At 40.9% G+C, this 17,009-nt stretch overlaps 1 protein-coding gene across 1 annotated transcript; it reads right to left on the minus strand.

Moving 5' to 3' along the window:
* Positions 1-1,192: 1,192 nt before the first annotated feature.
* On the minus strand, positions 1,193-6,586 carry tmem161a (transmembrane protein 161A). Its single transcript, XM_019897315.1, has 11 exons — positions 6,406-6,586; positions 5,678-5,781; positions 5,502-5,585; positions 4,945-5,036; positions 4,701-4,857; positions 4,170-4,385; positions 3,955-4,098; positions 3,767-3,880; positions 3,529-3,703; positions 3,268-3,364; positions 1,193-2,324 (listed from the first exon to the last, which is right to left on the minus strand). The coding sequence occupies exons 1-11, from the start codon at positions 6,406-6,408 to the stop codon at positions 2,017-2,019; spliced, it is 1,494 nt and encodes a 497-aa protein (XP_019752874.1). The 5' UTR covers positions 6,409-6,586; the 3' UTR covers positions 1,193-2,016.
* Between the last annotated feature and the right edge of the window lie 10,423 nt (positions 6,587-17,009).

A 17,009-nucleotide genomic window follows, 5' to 3' on the forward strand; every position in this document is an offset into this window, starting at 1 on the left:
AGAGACGTGTAAATCACCTTTGCCAGTGACACTAACACAGCCCCATACCATCACAAATTCTGGCTTCTGAACTTTGCGTCCATAATAGTCCGGATCGTTTTTTTCCTCTTTGGCCCAGAGGACACGATAACCACAATTTCCAAAAGCAATTTGAAATATGGACTCGTCAGACCACAGAATGCTTTTCCACTTTGCATCAGTCCATGTTAGAGAAGCAGGCGGCATTTCTGAGTGTATCTTGAAAAACGACTTTTGCTTTGCATAGTACAGTTTTAAGTCGCACTTGCGGATGTAGTGCCGAACTGTAGTTACTGACATTAGGTTTTCCTTAGTGTTCCTGAGCCCATGTGTTGATATCCTTTTTCATATTGATGTCGGTTGTTGATGCAGTGCCCTCTGAGGGATCGAAGGTCACGGGCATTCAATGTTAGTTTTCAGCCTTGCCGCTTACATTCGGTGATTTCTCCAGATTCTCTGAAGCTTTTGAGGATATTATAGACTGTAGATGATAAAATCCCCAAATTCCTTACAATTGCACCTTGGGGAACATTGTGCTGAAACTGTTCGCTCATGCAGTTGTTCACAAAGAGGTGACCCTCGTCCCATCTTTGCTTGTGGATGACTAAGCAAGCCAGGGAAGCTCCTTTAATACCCAATTATGGTACACAGCCGTTCCCGGTTAGCCTGTTCACCTGTGGGATGTTCCAAACAGGTGTTTGATGAGCATTCCTCAACGTTTGTATTCCTTTTACCTATAGCAGCTTTTTTTGGAATGTGTTGCAGCCATAAAATTCTAAGTTCATGATTATTTTATTTTGCTAAAAACAGAGTTTGAACATTAAATAGCTTGTTTTTGTAGTGTATTGCATTAAATATAGGTTGAACATGATTTGCAAATAATTGAGTTCTGTTTTTATTTGTTTAACACAACGGCCCGGCGTCATTGGAATGGGGTTTGTATGTAGCGTCACTGTTGACGCTGTGTCATCCCAACAAAGTCACCATTGAAAAGCAGAAAGATGAACTGCGTGACAATTGACAGCTTTTGCTCCCCCACAATAAAATAAAATAAAAAATAACAGCATCGCAAAACCCAGATATCATGCTCATGGGCCATACAATAATATAAAGCCAAACCAAGTTAGTGGTTTTTTTTTTGTTTGTTTGTTTCATTTTGAATAAAGATAAAAAGTTGTATTTTTATCTGATACCAAAAATGTCACATTACAAGAATAAGGTAACAAGTAAGATCATTTCATTAAGAGCATGCCTGAGATGTCTACGTGTCTTTTTCTCCTGATCATGTAATACTGATAGTAAAAGTGAAAATTATTATTTTCACGTTTCATACTACTTAAGTTTAAACGGAAAAGCCACGTAATTGTGTAGATTTTAACCTATTATTTGCCTCCTCCTTCAATTAATTTCTTATCCTAAAATAACTATTCTTGTGACATTAACATTTTTGTTTTCATGAGATTATCTTCTTCCTCTAAATAAAGACTGCTCTTAAAACAAACAAAAAAAAGACAATCAAGTAAGATTACAACTCATGGTGGATTCATATTTTTTTCCCTACGTGAAGTCCTAGTAACTCTTTTGTAAAGGGATGGCATAGTAATATACTGTTGTTGAGCAGCGTTTCAGTGCAGACTTCTCAGTTTTCTCTTGGGCCCGCCACTCACACCAGGCGATGCAGCAAAACGCAAAAATACTCAGTGACTCAATGACACACCTGATGAATGACCCGCACACAAACTCATGGCAACGGGAAAAAAAATGCAACCACTGCTTGGCCGAGTTGTCAGGTATGTGGCGGTCTTAAGTATTGTATGACGTCAAATGTTCAACGCAGCATTTAAAGCAGCAGGCTTGATTCTGAAATGTTGCATAAAGTTGTGGAGCAGGTGCAAGATGCTGCTTTTTTTTTGGGGTGGGTGTTTTCATACGAGAAGACCGGCTCCGGTCTCACCTGAGCAGACATCATCAACATTTCGGGAGCGTCCAAAAAGCGCCCTAGTTGTTCATGAGGTACTGGTGGAAGTAGATGCCGAAAAGCGAGCTGATCACCTGACAGGCTGCCACCCACCAGGTGAAGAAGGCAAAGAACCCTCTGAAGAAGAGCGGCGTGAGGACAGAGCGCAGGGCGGCCAACATCTCCGACAGGCGGGCCACCGTGACCTGGATGTCCTCCTCCATGTCCTCGAATGACTCCTCGTCTTCGTCCAGAGCGCCCGAGATGACTGGCGCCGCCGTGGGCAACGGAGAGGCGGGCGTTACGCCGGGGTTCACGTCTGCACTTGCTCCATCCCAAGAAAATCCTCCTGGAAAAGAAAAAACACGACGCACCATTCAGTCATTTGGCTGCAAAGTTCACCCCGAGGGTAAAATAGTAAAATAAAAAAAAAAAAAAAAACAATAAAAGACTTAATTTTCCCCCCACTAGAGGGAGCCCGCGCACCACACTGACGCCAGTAACAAATTTTGAACTACACGTTTTCAAAATGTATTAATATAGCCTGACTGAAGTACATTAATGAGTACCGGAATCCTCAATGTTTCAGAGAAAATGGTTAGTATTTTTTTAAGTTTTACACCACTCCTGATTTGATTCAAATGTCAACAAATTCAACTATGTCTGTCATAACCTCTGTCACTGAAATGTCAGCTCATGTAGCTTTATCCTTTTTAAAATATCTACTGGGCATTAAATATATTGAGATATTTTTTTACATGTTGTTACACTGCAAGTACTTATTTTTGCATGCGCAGATATCATGCCTGTGTCAAGGCACCCTCAGACTTCGATTGCTTTTGTTTTGCATGTGTGACCATTTTAATGCCGTTTTATTTTTTTCGTGCTTCTCCTTCAAAGACCAACAGGTGCATGTTTCTGTGGGAACCTGTGAACACTGTTACAACTGTCCCATAAGAAATACACACATTTCTGGCACATACAGTTTCTAAATTCCCACCATTACCACCAATTTCATTGATTGTAAATCTGTAAGTCTACTTAGAAGACAAATGACAAATTTGACTCAGAACAGCCTCAATGTACACAAATTTTGAAGCACCTAAACAGATGCCTGACATTAATTTGTGTATTATGAGTCACTTTAAGAAATGCCATCAAATTTCAGGATGAGCAAGGGACATAAAAGATATTTTTGCTGCTGTCAAATGATAGTTTGCGAGATTAAAATGGTCTGTTTACCTTCTTTGATAATGATCGGTGGGTGTGTTATGTGTGGTGGAATTACTAACCTAGTGCCTTGAGGGCCAGCGTGGAGAAGAGGATAAGAAGCACTGGAACCACGTACTGTAGAGTCACTACACTCAGGTAGCAAAACACGCGTGTAACCTGGAGAGGCACACATACACACAAATTCTATTCAATTGATTATTTCAAACTCATGTCTTTACTGGTATATATTGATTTAGGGGTGGGGGAGGGGGAGTATGCATATGCGGGAACACACACTAAAATGGAGGAAATTAAACGTAAAGTTCAAGTGGTGGTCTGACCTTCCTCTGAATGTCAATGGCTGCGATACGTCCGGCTTCCTTCTTCATTTGCTCCACCCACTTCGGGGCAAGGTTGAGGTAGGCCTGCAGATGGTAGCGGGTTAACGCTAGCCGCAGCACACACAGAGCCACCACGGTCCACAGCCGCACGCTGTCAAAGGCATCGCTGGACACCCTGCGAGGCCAGGCGAATTGATTCAAAGGTTGTCCGCAAGTGGAATGTGTTGTATGTACTCACAGCGTGATGGAGGTTTTCCCCAGAGGGGCTTTGGCGAGGAAGTCTCTGGCTATGGGTTTGACCCACAGAATCAACACGACCACTGGAGACAGGAAGCTCATGTGCAACAGAATCCTGCAACAGAAATTGGTTAAGTGAGCATTGTGTTGGGGTGCCCTCGTATTTCTTTCAAATGTATCAACACGCACTGGATGAGTGGACGGTCCAAGTTCATCTGCACGGCATCCAGGTGAGTCTGAGCCAGACGCAGTCCAGGAAATGCCATCAGGGCGCCAACATACGCGCAGAATGCGGCCAGCCCGAGCTTCACCGTCAGCTTGGTAACGGGAACCCTTGACCACCATACGAGAGTACGGTGTTGTGATGAGCGCCAACAGTGAAGCGAGGACAGCAGTTGACTTACGACCAGTCGGCGTAGCCCTGCTGCTTGGCGAACACCTCCAGGTTGTCGAAGAGACTGGAGAAGCCCGGCTCCAAGCCGAACTCCAGGTAGTCTTCTCGGACCACCAGCACCAGCATGGCGACCAAAAGGCCCAGGAAGCCGAAAGCGAGGCACACAGAACGCTCTCCGCCTTCCTCCGAGCGGAAGTAGTGGCTCATGAGCATGTGGAGGGCTTTGCTAAAGGGTGCAGGTTAAGAGAAAACTCTGCTGCTTCGTGGCAAGCCGCTTTCACAGAGATCCTGCTAAACTGTGCTTAGGTTGCCGTTTACACAAAACAAAACACAGGGAAGCCTCGGTATTGCGGAATACAGAATTTGCTTTTGCTACTAAGGTAGGAAATTTCATTCATTCAATTCATTCAAATTTGTCTCTGACAATGTTCACCAAAACAGAGTATTGATAACTTCACAAGGCAAATTCAGCTCTTATTAGTGTACGTCATGAAAAGAGTGCTTATTTTGTAGTTTTTGAGATTGCCAACAACAAGGATACATGCTGAAAAGAACAGTGAGGACACACCAAATGGCGCCAATGTTCACCTCCTTGCTGGCATCCAGCACACTGTAGTAACACTCGGTGAAAAGAAAGACGCCTGTGGCGTAGACGGCAAAGTCAATCAGCCACTGGTACTCCAGGAAGAAACGCAGCACTGAGAGCGAATAAACAAAGGCAAAGAAGAAATAAGTGTTTGTGTGTGGGTGTTGTTTGATGTTGCTCTGAGAACCGTTGGTCCAACCAAGGGCATCCATGGCGTTGACTGGAGCTTTCTCTAGGTGAAGGTCGATGTCTTTGGGCACGGTGAGAGGCGTGCTTTCTCCATTTTGTCTCCTGCGAAGAAAATTTCAGTCCATCAAACACATGAAAAAACTTATTTTGGGGAGAGGGAAGTGAGACAAAAGAGAACTCTTTTTTGTGGAAGCGATCTGGCATTCAATTTGAATTCAAGTTAACAAAAGGCAACAAAATAGAACTTGAATTTACCTCAAGAGGTAATAGCACAGCTAGTGCATTACAGTTTTGTCAACTTCATAAATGAAAAAAAAAAACATTGCACATCACAACTGTGGAATATTACATACATGCATGCATGCATATCACTAACTGAATGTGGATGAAAGGAACAGAGACACATAAAAGCTTGTGACTAAATAAAAACATGTTTTTGTTTGAACAGTGAAACGGTGTTTGTGTGGACTCTGACTGTACTGTAAGCAAATTGGTGGCTGGAATTCATGGCTTTCCCTGCAGGCATTGTTAGGAAAACATTCCCACCTGCAACGTCTGTTGTCTCACCTGTCTCTCCTATTTGTTTTGGGCATCTGTTTCCCAGCCAACGCACACAGCTCCCCCTCAGACGGATGTTTAAACCGGAACAGACTTGAAAACACAAGAAAAAGATAAAAAATAAAAATTTAAAACTCTGATGTCTGCCCCCCCCCCTCCACCAAAGTGGGTGGACGGTGTCTCACCTGCCGTTGCAGAGGAGCCAACGTGCAAAGGAGCAATGTGGCGCCATCCTCTGCATGATGCTGGCAGTCAGCAAACTGACAACCAGCTGGATTCCCATCAGTGCCTAGTGTAGGGACAGTGCATACACAGAAAGTAAATGTCCTGCCAAACATTTTCGATAAAACATGTTCTCATTTGGGAGATTGGTCACGGATAAACTGGAGCCAATCCCAGCTCGGGGTATACCTGTACCTAAAAATGGCCACGAGCTGAGATTCAAACCCTCAAACAGTGAGGCAAGTGTGCTAACCACTAGTGCTACCCCAGTGAATGTGAACTAGTCAAAATTAGCTTTTGTAAAGAAAAGAGCGCCCTCTGAAACGGCGCCTTAAACGAGGGTACTGACAGGAAATCCATATTTGGGTGTGCGTGTTTCCTGGGACCACTATTAGTGCTACACGGCAGGTAAATTAATTCCAGACTCGCCTCACACAACGGAATTCACGAATCACGTCAGGGAGAAAAACACTAATGCAGTTATTCATGCTATTTGAAGAGTGTGCTACATGCCAAGAGTGAATGAATAAAGCAGGCAAGTGGCTGTCGTGCTAAATTTAGCCAAACTTAAGCACCTGTCAATGCTGCTTGAGGCGTTAGCTCATTAGCATTAGCACGGTGGGTCTCGTAGCGAAACGGCGTCAGTGCCAAACCTATCTGCAATTCATAAAATGACTGTATATAAACTTACCATCTTTTTTTCCCCGCCAATTATGTGCTTGCACCGACCAAGAGCAACTGAGACTTCACGAGCGGTGGCAACAGCTGATGGAGGGACATGTGAAGCCTCTTTTTCCTCTTCTGTGACGTAAGTGACAGACTCTTTGGCAGCTCGAGAGATGTTGCTGCCCCCAACGTACGGCGGGGGAATTGCCATTAGAGTATCGGATGAATCCGCGAAGTCTAATGTTGCCTTCAAGCACTCTATGAAAGCGGTGTAATTTACAACTCCTTAAAACTGCGTTATTTCCACAAGCGTTCACCGGTGGTGAGTGCAATAGTTAGTCCTTAAACATCCCCAACGCTAATGTTTCAGATAAATTACTATACGTTTCTGATGCTTAACCTAGATTAACATCAAATTCTAAAGCCTATGTTTTGCGTTGTGGCACCGTTACCCAACTGCACTAAAATGAGTGGTTACAATAGCCCAAATGTACTCTAGTAAAGTTAGTGTTACAGAAATATGATACAGGTAGCGATCAAATGTAGTCCTCCAATAATTACTTGAGTAAGAATAAAAAATACAATGGAACTGGTGAGAAACTTCAAATGAATGTCGAAAAAAAAAAACATCCAGGGCCCAATTATTGTGCACAGTACAAGTCTAGGGCAAAGCGTGGTCTAACTGTACGCATGGGTGGAGTTTTCCTTTTCTGGGTGTTTTTGTAGCTCCGTGCAGCCAGAAATAGACATTTGTGCCGTTATGGGATTAAACACAGCCTCTGCACTGGCGAACCTCTCGTGATGTCACTTTGTATATCAGTATGTTGCACAACCTTATTTGTGATTAATAATCTCATAATTTCATGTTTCCACTAGTCATTTTACGTTTCATTGGGTGAAAACGAGAATTAAGCAAATGATTCATCCTAAAGTCTTAGATATGCTTCCCTACATCCTACTTTGTCATGAAAACATGTTCAGTCCAAATGAGTGTTTTCCCTTCTGTTGTTACAAAATAGGTTGCAATCCATAGTAATGACGTATTTACAATGTTTATTCTCTGAACACAGATATGAGATTATTCTAAAAAGTTTGGCCACTGGTGGCTTTTATTGTGTTATTGCAGACATAAACACCCTCGGCCAGCCTGCACATGCATTATAATGTCAGCTCATCCTTTTTAATGCATGAGGCCTCCGACGGTGTACCGTCGCAGCCTCTGAGGACCTTCTACCCAAATCTGTTCACCCTATTCAAATGTGTTCGTTTTATCTGGGTGGTCTGCCAATTTAATGTTGAATCCCCTCATGCTGCTAATTGGTGGCGCTCCTCTTGCGGCAAGATGTGCTTGATCCTTCGCCCTGTGCATTTGGGCGCCAAAGCGTGACGTTGTGATGAGAGAAGCAGCAAGTAACATCTCTGGCGGCTTTCCTTGCACCACCAGGCAGGCACCAGTAAACATACATTAGATGAAATTAACATGATCTCTGTATAAAGTGCATCGGTGTTGGTACTGCTGCAGGCGAAGCTGCGAGGCAAATTAGTCCGTGCAAGAAAGGGGAAATTGATCCGATTAGGTTTTAATTAGAATGGCAACTTTTAAATGTATACTTTAGTAATTTTTCCATTTTTAGCACTAAAAAGTTCCTATTTTGTCTATAATGAATTTGATAACTTCATTATTTTTCATGTACAATTAACTGCTTTAAAAACGGATTTTGCCACTTGCTGTTGACAAAAAAATGACATCACAGGGCTCAGGTAATGACCAATCACGTCCCAGCTTGCGAATGTCACATGAGCCGCGGTTGATTGTTACCTGACCCCTGAGGACATGTGATGCCATTTTCTGTTGACAGTAAGTGACAAAATGTGTTAATTGTAGGTGTTAATTGAACAGGAAAATAATGAGGTTATAAAATTCATAATAGACATCACACTTTTTACTGCTGGAAATTGCGAAATAATTAACGGATCCCTTTAAATACAGCAAAAAATTTTGAATGTTCAAAAGTGGTACAATTTGGAGATCAATATAGAAAAACACAACCACTGTAATATTCACTGACTGGGGACTTAACACACACTGCCTGCACAGAAGTGAGGCGAGTGAACCGCTACACCATCAGTGTAAAAATTGGCATTCCCTTTCAAAAACTGCTCTATAGATTTAGGTGTCATTGTGAAGTAGATTTGCTACTCATTTTTTAAGTATGCCTAGCCAATTTGTGGTCGTACAAGCCCGACAAAGTTTGGAAAAATACCATTTGCCAACTTCAGAGGAATTGAGGAACAATAGCTTCAATTAGTTTAATATTTAACGACATCACATCACCTGCATCACAGCGCTAGCATGAACAGTCAGTGTAGCAATTGCAGCGAGAATTAGCCATCTGGATAAATCCAGGTCTAGGTATATCTCAAGGCTTTCATCATCACTTTTACGACAACGCATCAGTAGTATAAGACAAACCCTATCACATGATTGTCTAAATTCAGCTCACATTTCCTCTTAGTCGGCACACAAACCACTGCCCAAGGAATTCTGCTTTACAATGATGGTCAGAGCCGACTTTGAAGGATCAAAATGTGATGTCAGTGTAAAGGCTTGGCTGCCACAACACACCAAAATATAGCATCAACAGAGCAAAGTTGTTTTCCATATTCAAATTATGGAGAGCAGGGATCCAATCAAAGCAAAGCTTTTTTACATACTGCATATTCATGACAAAGATAGCTGTCTTATCTACAAGGTGTTTTGAACTAACTAGAATAGGTTTAGTGAGGATGGGGGTGGCGTTGAAGGAATGTCACAGTCGCCAATGCACTTGTGGCCATGTATTGACTGGGAACAAATTCAAACACACAAATACAAAATGAAAACACTAACAAGGAGCGTGAATCAGACACACACACACACGCACGCACGCACGCACGCACGCACGCATGCACGCACGCACGCACGCACGCACGCACACACACACACACACACACACACACACACACACACACACACACACACACACACAGAGCTTCTTCCATTATGATCGCCTCAACTAATCCTATCCCCGTGTTAGCCATCTGTGGCTAGTGAGTGGCCAGCCACAAATTAGCGAGGAAGAAATGGACACAAATAAAATGCAAATTCACGCCAGCTACTAAGTGGCTCCCCTACTCCCACCGCCTGGCTCGGGGGGCCTCACGGTTCCCACACTCCTTCCTAGCGTCTGTCCCAGAGTGCTGCTGGGAGTCTGGGGGGGATGCGGCCCCGCCATTGGCTCGCCTTTGTCTGGCCTCTTGCGTGGCCTTTCAACGGCAGATTTGAATATATGCAAATGTTGCCATGGTGCCCTAACCCCCCCGCCCCCCCCCACTCCCTCCTTCATTTTGCTGCCCCTTTTCTGCGCCTTGTTGAAATGCTGCAAGGGGAGCTGTGGGAAACAGTTGTGAAGAGCCTTCACTGTCACACTAATTTTATTTATTTAACTTGGAAACACATACAGGATGAGATTAAAAGCCTGTGAAAATGACACCGAGCATAAAAGTAAGGAAACTCATCACCTAAATGTGTCAAACATGGATGCAAGATACATATTTTTATTAATTTTTTTACGAATAGGAGGTAAAATGAATTTTTAAATGTCATTTTTAATACTAACGCAAGTATAAAAAGAAGTTAACCTGTGTAAAAACTATAATTAAGCAATATTACTTGAGAGGGAGTGTCTCAATATCATAACGGCCTGCAGCCTTGTGTCTACGAATGAATCACAGCCATGATGATACGAGTAGACCAGGGGTGGGCAATCCCAGTCCTGGAGGGCCGCTATCCTGCATGTTTTCCATCTGTCCCTTCTCCAACACACCTGATTCAAATGATCAGATCATCAGCAAGCTCTGTCGAGGCCTGAACAATTGAATCAGGTGTGTTGCAACAGGGACAGATGGAAAACATGCAGGATAGCGGCCCTCCAGGACTGGGATTGCCCACCCCTGGCTTAGACAGTAAAACATCACAACATTTCTTGTGTGATATTGCGTTTATACAGCGAGTGCCATTTAGCAGTTTACAGCATTAAGCAACAAGATATAAGATCAGTTATGATGTTCTGCTATCAAAAATTGTTATGCAAACAGTGGCATGAGCCACGGAGTTAGCCATTGGCGCAACATGCTAACTAGGCGAAGCATCTGCGTCAACATTGACCAAAAAAATGAAAACAAAAGCATGTTTTTCAATTTAACTTTAAGTTGGACAATCAGTCCACTTCACATTGAGTCTTATCACGCTGTTATATCACTCAGTGCGTTAGCTAGCCTATCGGCTAGCTACTGGTAGCTAGAGAAAGAAGTCAGAGGTCACAGGCAGCAACAGGTGTAAAGCTACCCGGCTCTACCTTTGGACACAGTACGGTGATGGATTCTGGTTAAAGTAAAGAATATAAACTAAAAATGAAAACTGGTCGGAGAAAGAAGCGACAGTTTCCAAGTGCACTCTATTTGGTCAGCCATGCTCCATTCTAGAGCGACGGCGAAAGTAACCGCTCTCGCTTCATAAAACTGTTCTTCATAAAACTGACTCTAAACATACAACGTACTGTACTTGTCAAATTTTTCAGTTTGTTCTCATCACTTTAATCAAAGTCACAGACCCCACAGTAGCACGCGAAGATGGAAATCTTCATGAATTATGAAAACAACATCTCCATTACGTAACTTCTGTGCTACCATTGTTCATAATTCAGGGTTTCTCGTCATAAGGTTTGTTCTCATCACTTTAATCAAAGTCACAGCCCACAGTAGCACGTGAAGATGGAAATCTTCATGAATTTTTAAAACAACATCTCCATTACGTAACTTCTGTCCTACCATTGTTCATAATTCAGGGTTTCTCGTCATAAACAGTTGAATTAAAAAAAATTCCCCTGATATTTATTAAAAATGTAATTTTATAAAAACAAAATTATACCTTATCCCCATAATGAATGTTTTTTTTCAGCATTTTGGAGAGAATTCATAGGGTTAATTGCTAATATTGTTTTCTCAATTATACATAAATTATGGCAGCATGGTGGTCAACCTGTTAGCACATCCGCCTCACAGTGCAAAGGTTCATCGTTCGGTTCCAGCCTTTCTGTGTGGAGTTTTCATTTTCTCCCCATGCCTGCGTGGGTTTCTTCTGGGTATTGCGGTTTCCTCCCACATTCCAAAAACATGCACGGTAGGTTGATTGAACGAACGCTCTAAATTCTCCCTAGGTGTGAATGTGAGCGGGAATAGTTGTTCGTCTCTGTGTGCCCTGCGATTGGCTGGCAACCGGTTCAGGGTGTCCCTCGCCTACTGCCTGAAGACAGATAGGCTCCAGCACGCCCCGCGACCCTTGTGAGGATGAAGCGGATCAGAAAATGGATGGATGGATGGAATCCTAAGACTTTTGAGCCCGACAAAATACACCATTATTTTTGTGAAGAATGTGAAAGTTTTTTTTCTTGAAAAAAATAGGACTTTATTCTTTTAACATTTTGACTTTCCCCCCTCATAAATAGGCAACTTTTTAAATCTTGGCTTGCAACCAGTTCAGGGTTTACACCGCCTACTACCCGAAGACATCTGGGATTGGCTCCAGCACGCCCGTGACCCTTGTGAGGAATAATCAGATTAGAAAATGGATAGATGGATGGACACATCAATTATATATAATCTACATAGGCCGGGCTGGTCTTAATCCGTGAATAGGGGAGGTCGACTGTACAATAAATAATTTGTTTAAATAGATTGGTCCATCATCTGATCAGATCAGTGATCAGTTATCGTTTTTTTTAAACTCACTAATTGGTGATTGGCTCCAAAATCCTGATCGTGTAGACCTGCCATTTATTTGTGTATATCCATGAAATTTGTGCCAAATTAAGCATGTTTGACATTCAGTCATATTTGAAGATTTAAGACAAGCAACCTGAATTCATCTAAAAAAAAGTTAGGGAGTAAATTGAAAGGACCCAGAATTGCCATGTTTACATGAGTTTTACGCCCTGTGCAGACCCCCATGCTTCCATCCTCTTCTCCATAGCCCACCCGCCTTCCCCCAATCAATCTGCCGTCTGCATTCAATTCTGTCTGAATGCGCTTGAACTTGACCGAGGGAACTGCCTGGGAAAAGAGGCGAGACTTTGGCCCTTTTGCTCCCCTCCTTTTCACCCAGCCAGACTGATGCCGGCGCTCATTTGCATAAAATTCAGCCCCCTCATCTCCAATTAAACCAGGAAAGCCTCAAGAAAAAAACTAGTCTGGTCTGCACGTGGCCAGGGATGAGCAGACATCTCCTCTCTTTAACCACTGTCGGCATCCCTTCACAAAGTGTAAGTTGGCTGTTTATTACCACTGAATGGTGAGCTCACAGGTGTTCTTACCTATTCTGGTTCAGTTCTTATGCAATCTGTGTGAATAGTTTTGTGTGTGAATCTTTTTCTCTTGTCGGGAAACAATTGAGTTTTTATGAAGTCGGCTGTGAGCCTTAAGAATATTAATCATGATATAGTATCAGCATGTGTTTGTGTTTAACATTTTTGTGGGCTTCTTTTTTGAAACAATTTCTCTGAGGTTTTATGACAATCGTATGACAGGCTGGAACTAGGTTTTTATACTCATGTGATACAGCAATTTTGTGATCATGATTATATTGGAAGAGAAAAAAACTGGAAGGGAAATACATTCATCTTCCATATTCGTATTGTATTTTGTGAGGCCTCCCCCTTTTTCTTCTTTTATTCAATGTTTTCATTATTGTGTTTTTATTTCCCCCTGAGATTTCTCGCACATTATCCTGCATTTATTATTTCGGTTATTTGATTTGTTTCATAGAAAGCACCATTCAGAAAGAGGGCAGCAAAAACTAACACATTCAACTTGTTATATTGGAAGAAAACAACGTATGATACATCATGTAACCAATCTAGGTAACTAATTGAAGAACAACACTTTTGCACTTTTAAACGATATGAATAAATAATTTGGGTCCTCAGACAGCAGCATAACAGAAAACTGCAATGTCAATTTGGTTGCCTCACCCCATGTTCTGTATGGCCCAAAAGCTGTGGGTTCCGATGCCCTGCATGGTACATTACTATACATGCTCTTCTGTGTCACAATTTATATAATATGTCACAATTCACTTTTCATATTCAACCAAATTGTCTTGCACCTCATTTATTGTTTTGTTGGCACATTTTTTTGTCGTCTTATTGCTACCTGCGACCTTGAAAATGTTTCATTTCTGTGTTCTATTCTCATGAAAATACTTTTGACAGAAAACTGGAGGAATTCTTTTCATTTTAATCAGGCTTTCCTGCAACCGTTTTTCCCAAATCAGCCACCCAAATTGACTACAATGCATCATATATGACCATAGAATCAATAGCCATAAACTGTCCATAAGATAACTGATTTTTCAGCTCAAAACCCAAATTACAGACACAAACTTATAATGCATCACCGACATACTGTACCTAAACTGTGCATTAACAAAGGAGAACATGAAAGAAACATAAATCAAAAAGCTCTTTTCCAAGAAATGTTGGGTGCTTGCCTGAATCCCGATTCAAAATGAAATTAATGGTGTGAATGGACGGAGAGAGATGGGACAATTCCAGCATTTTTCTAACTTCACCAGAAATGAGCTCATCTTAATCAACAATCCGGTGTGGTTTGGAGTGCAGGCAAATATGTGGACTTCCCATGCAACATCCTACATCTCGGGTCAAGCCTCTTTTCTGAAGGGGAGCCATTATAATTCCCAGAGGTGTCCACTTGAATGGGGTCATTATTATTGTTACTCACCATTTGAGTTCGACATAAAGAGTCGGCCTGCTCATGCGTGCTGACTCGGTATCTGTCCTATTTATTGCCCATTTTAGGCATACAACTTGTACCTGAATGATGTGTTTGTTTACCATCACCTCACATCAAATACATCTGATAGCACATTTGAAAACAAAGCGTGTATGAAAATACACAACATTAACCAGAGATTATGATGTCAAAGCATTACAAGGATTCTAAAGTCAAGTAATAGTTCTCTTTCAATGCACCACAAGTTATAAGATTTAAGACACGTTAAGATGATTTATGTGAATATGAAAGGAAAAACATTTTAAAAGAACAGCAATTTGTTTGAATTTCTCCCATCTTCAAAGAAATTTGCCACATAATTTTAAGAGTGAGAATTCTTTTCAATTGGTGTATTTTTTTTTTAAAGGATCTCTTATTAGTTTTGGTAAAATCATAATGAATACACATTACAAATTATCTCAATGTTGTGTAGTGATGGGGGGGTTAGAGTGGTTAAACCTAATCTATTTAAATATTATTGAATTTGTATTTTAATTTACAATAGTGTGTATTGTTACGTTTTAAAATGTTACACAAATCTGCGTAGTTTCAGCATATTCTTGAATTTTTCCAAATGCATAAAGTACACCATTAAAACATTTTTTTAATGAAAAGCCTATCTCCACATCTTTCAATTTACAAATATTTAAAATCTACAGGAAAATAATATCTCAAGACATATGCTAAATAATTATAGTTATTGTAATTATTATTACCACTCTACGTTCCCGACGTCACCTTCTTATTCTGAGTTATGGTAGAATTTATTGTTCCAAGTTTAAATCCGTTTATAATTAAAACGATATTATAGACGATAAAACACGTATTTCGTTTATTAATTTAGGTTTGCTACCTTTAATCCTATGATCAGCATCCGTTATCATTTTTCGTGCTCGTGCAAATGAATTGATCATTCTCAAAGTGCCTTTGACTCGTTGAATTGGCTAAAAAAAAAAAAAGAACGAGAGCTGTAGCACACATTGTATCTATTCGTGAAATCAATTTCATTTCTATATTGCAGCTATGGTTTTCTAAAAGCGATAATTATGATTCTCGGGATAAAAAAAAAGAGAGTTCATTGGTTTGGGATCAGAAGCCGTGTAAATAGGCCTCCAACTGGCGGCTGGCTTTGCGTTGAGTACGTTCGATTAAATCTATAACGCAGCTATTATAGCTCATACTGTATTTGTATGATTCTTATTAAACGTGTTTACATTAAAAGGATTCATTGAAATGGCTGACAGTGGGCGTGGCAGCAGCCAGACTGCGGAGGAATGAAGGCCGTGGTGTTTTTTTCCCCCCTTTGTCCGGCCTTTTAGCATGCTGCAGTTCCGCTTGTGACCAATAGGTGCCGCCATTGATTACATCGAGAAGGGATTTTGGCGCGCCTGAAAATTGAAGGTCACTAAACTCGCCAAAACCAAATCTAGGATGTTAGAAACCTATTCATAATTAAGCATAGTCTCTCATTTTATTAGGTCGCTTCCATCCTCAGTAATTATATTCTAATTTGATGTATCTGTGTACACACATAAATCGTGCCTATTTGTTGACTGGCACGTGAGAATTATTTACGAAACAATAAGAGATGAGTGAAGAGTATGCATGCATTTTTTCAAACTGCAATGCATTGTACTGATGTGTTTCTCATATGTTGCTGTTCACAATCACAACGTGATTGGAATATTAGCTGCAGTGTGTGATGTGCTCGGGGATTGTATTGTTTTTGCAGTGCCTTTCACAGAGTGAAACACGAAAGAAACAGCAAACCCTTCAACATTTAAACACTTTAACATGAAATTAAAAAAAACATTTAAATGTAAAGAAATAAAAGTAGTATCAGAAGAAAAAAAAAAGATTACAAATGTTTCAGAGCCCGTAATCAAAGGTAGTAGTCATAGCACCAGTGGTAAAAATACGAATGAATACTGTATTTTTCATTATTATTATTATTATTATTATTATTATTATTATTATTATCATCACAAAAAAAATCATATGAGTGTAATTTGAGTATTATTCCTTTTGATTATTTTTATTCTTTAAAAATATTTAAATCGTTTTTTAATTATTTGTATGCATTTTTACTAACACTATTATTAGTTGTAGTAGCAGTAGTGGGAGGTAGAATAATGCATTATTGTCATTTATTATTATCAGCTGTTTTCTTTATGTTTTAAAAATATAATGTTATAATTGTATACAATTGTCAACAATTACCCATATGATTTATTGATATAGCTATTTATTTCGTTCGTTTAACACCCTCGACCCTATTAAGGATTCGCGGTTCGCCTGTGGGCACCCTTGACCTATTTAATATCATATGCAGTATGTTACAAATAACTTATATGGTGAGCGGAATATATCTTCCATTCTACGCCTTAAATAAAATTTAAACAACCTCCCCTCCAAAATATCATGCGTTAAAAAAATATTTGAAATTATTTTTAGTGAAACGTCTTTTATGTCACCACCCTCTCGAAGAATAGGCGCGTCCTATTGGACGAGCCTATCCTGGCACGTGACGTCATTACGCCGTGCCTATCTTCGCTCGCTCTCTCTCTTTCACGCTCTTTCTTTTTCTTTTTGGTTGGTATACCAGCAGCATCCGTTCAACCTGTCTCTTTTATAACCTCGATATTGGGGCTTCATTCAAGAACACGTCTGTTCTCGAATGTCCCCGATCACAGCCCGGAATGAACTGCCAGTTTACGTCAGAGGGCGGCGGGTGGGGGGGGG

The sequence above is a fragment of the Hippocampus comes genome, unplaced genomic scaffold, assembly GCF_001891065.2.
Source record: "Hippocampus comes isolate QL1 unplaced genomic scaffold, H_comes_QL1_v1.1 scaffold22, whole genome shotgun sequence".
Lineage (NCBI taxonomy): Eukaryota > Metazoa > Chordata > Actinopteri > Syngnathiformes > Syngnathidae > Hippocampus > Hippocampus comes.

Excerpts from the sequence above, each read along its gene's own strand:
- tmem161a (XM_019897315.1), bottom strand. Across the intron at positions 5,586-5,677 it reads TGGCTCCTCTGCAACGGCAG|TCTGTTCCGGTTTAAACATC; the intron begins GTGAGACACCGT and ends TGTGTTTTCAAG. Across the intron at positions 2,325-3,267 it reads GCTGGCCCTCAAGGCACTAG|GAGGATTTTCTTGGGATGGA; the intron begins GTTAGTAATTCC and ends TTTCTTTTCCAG.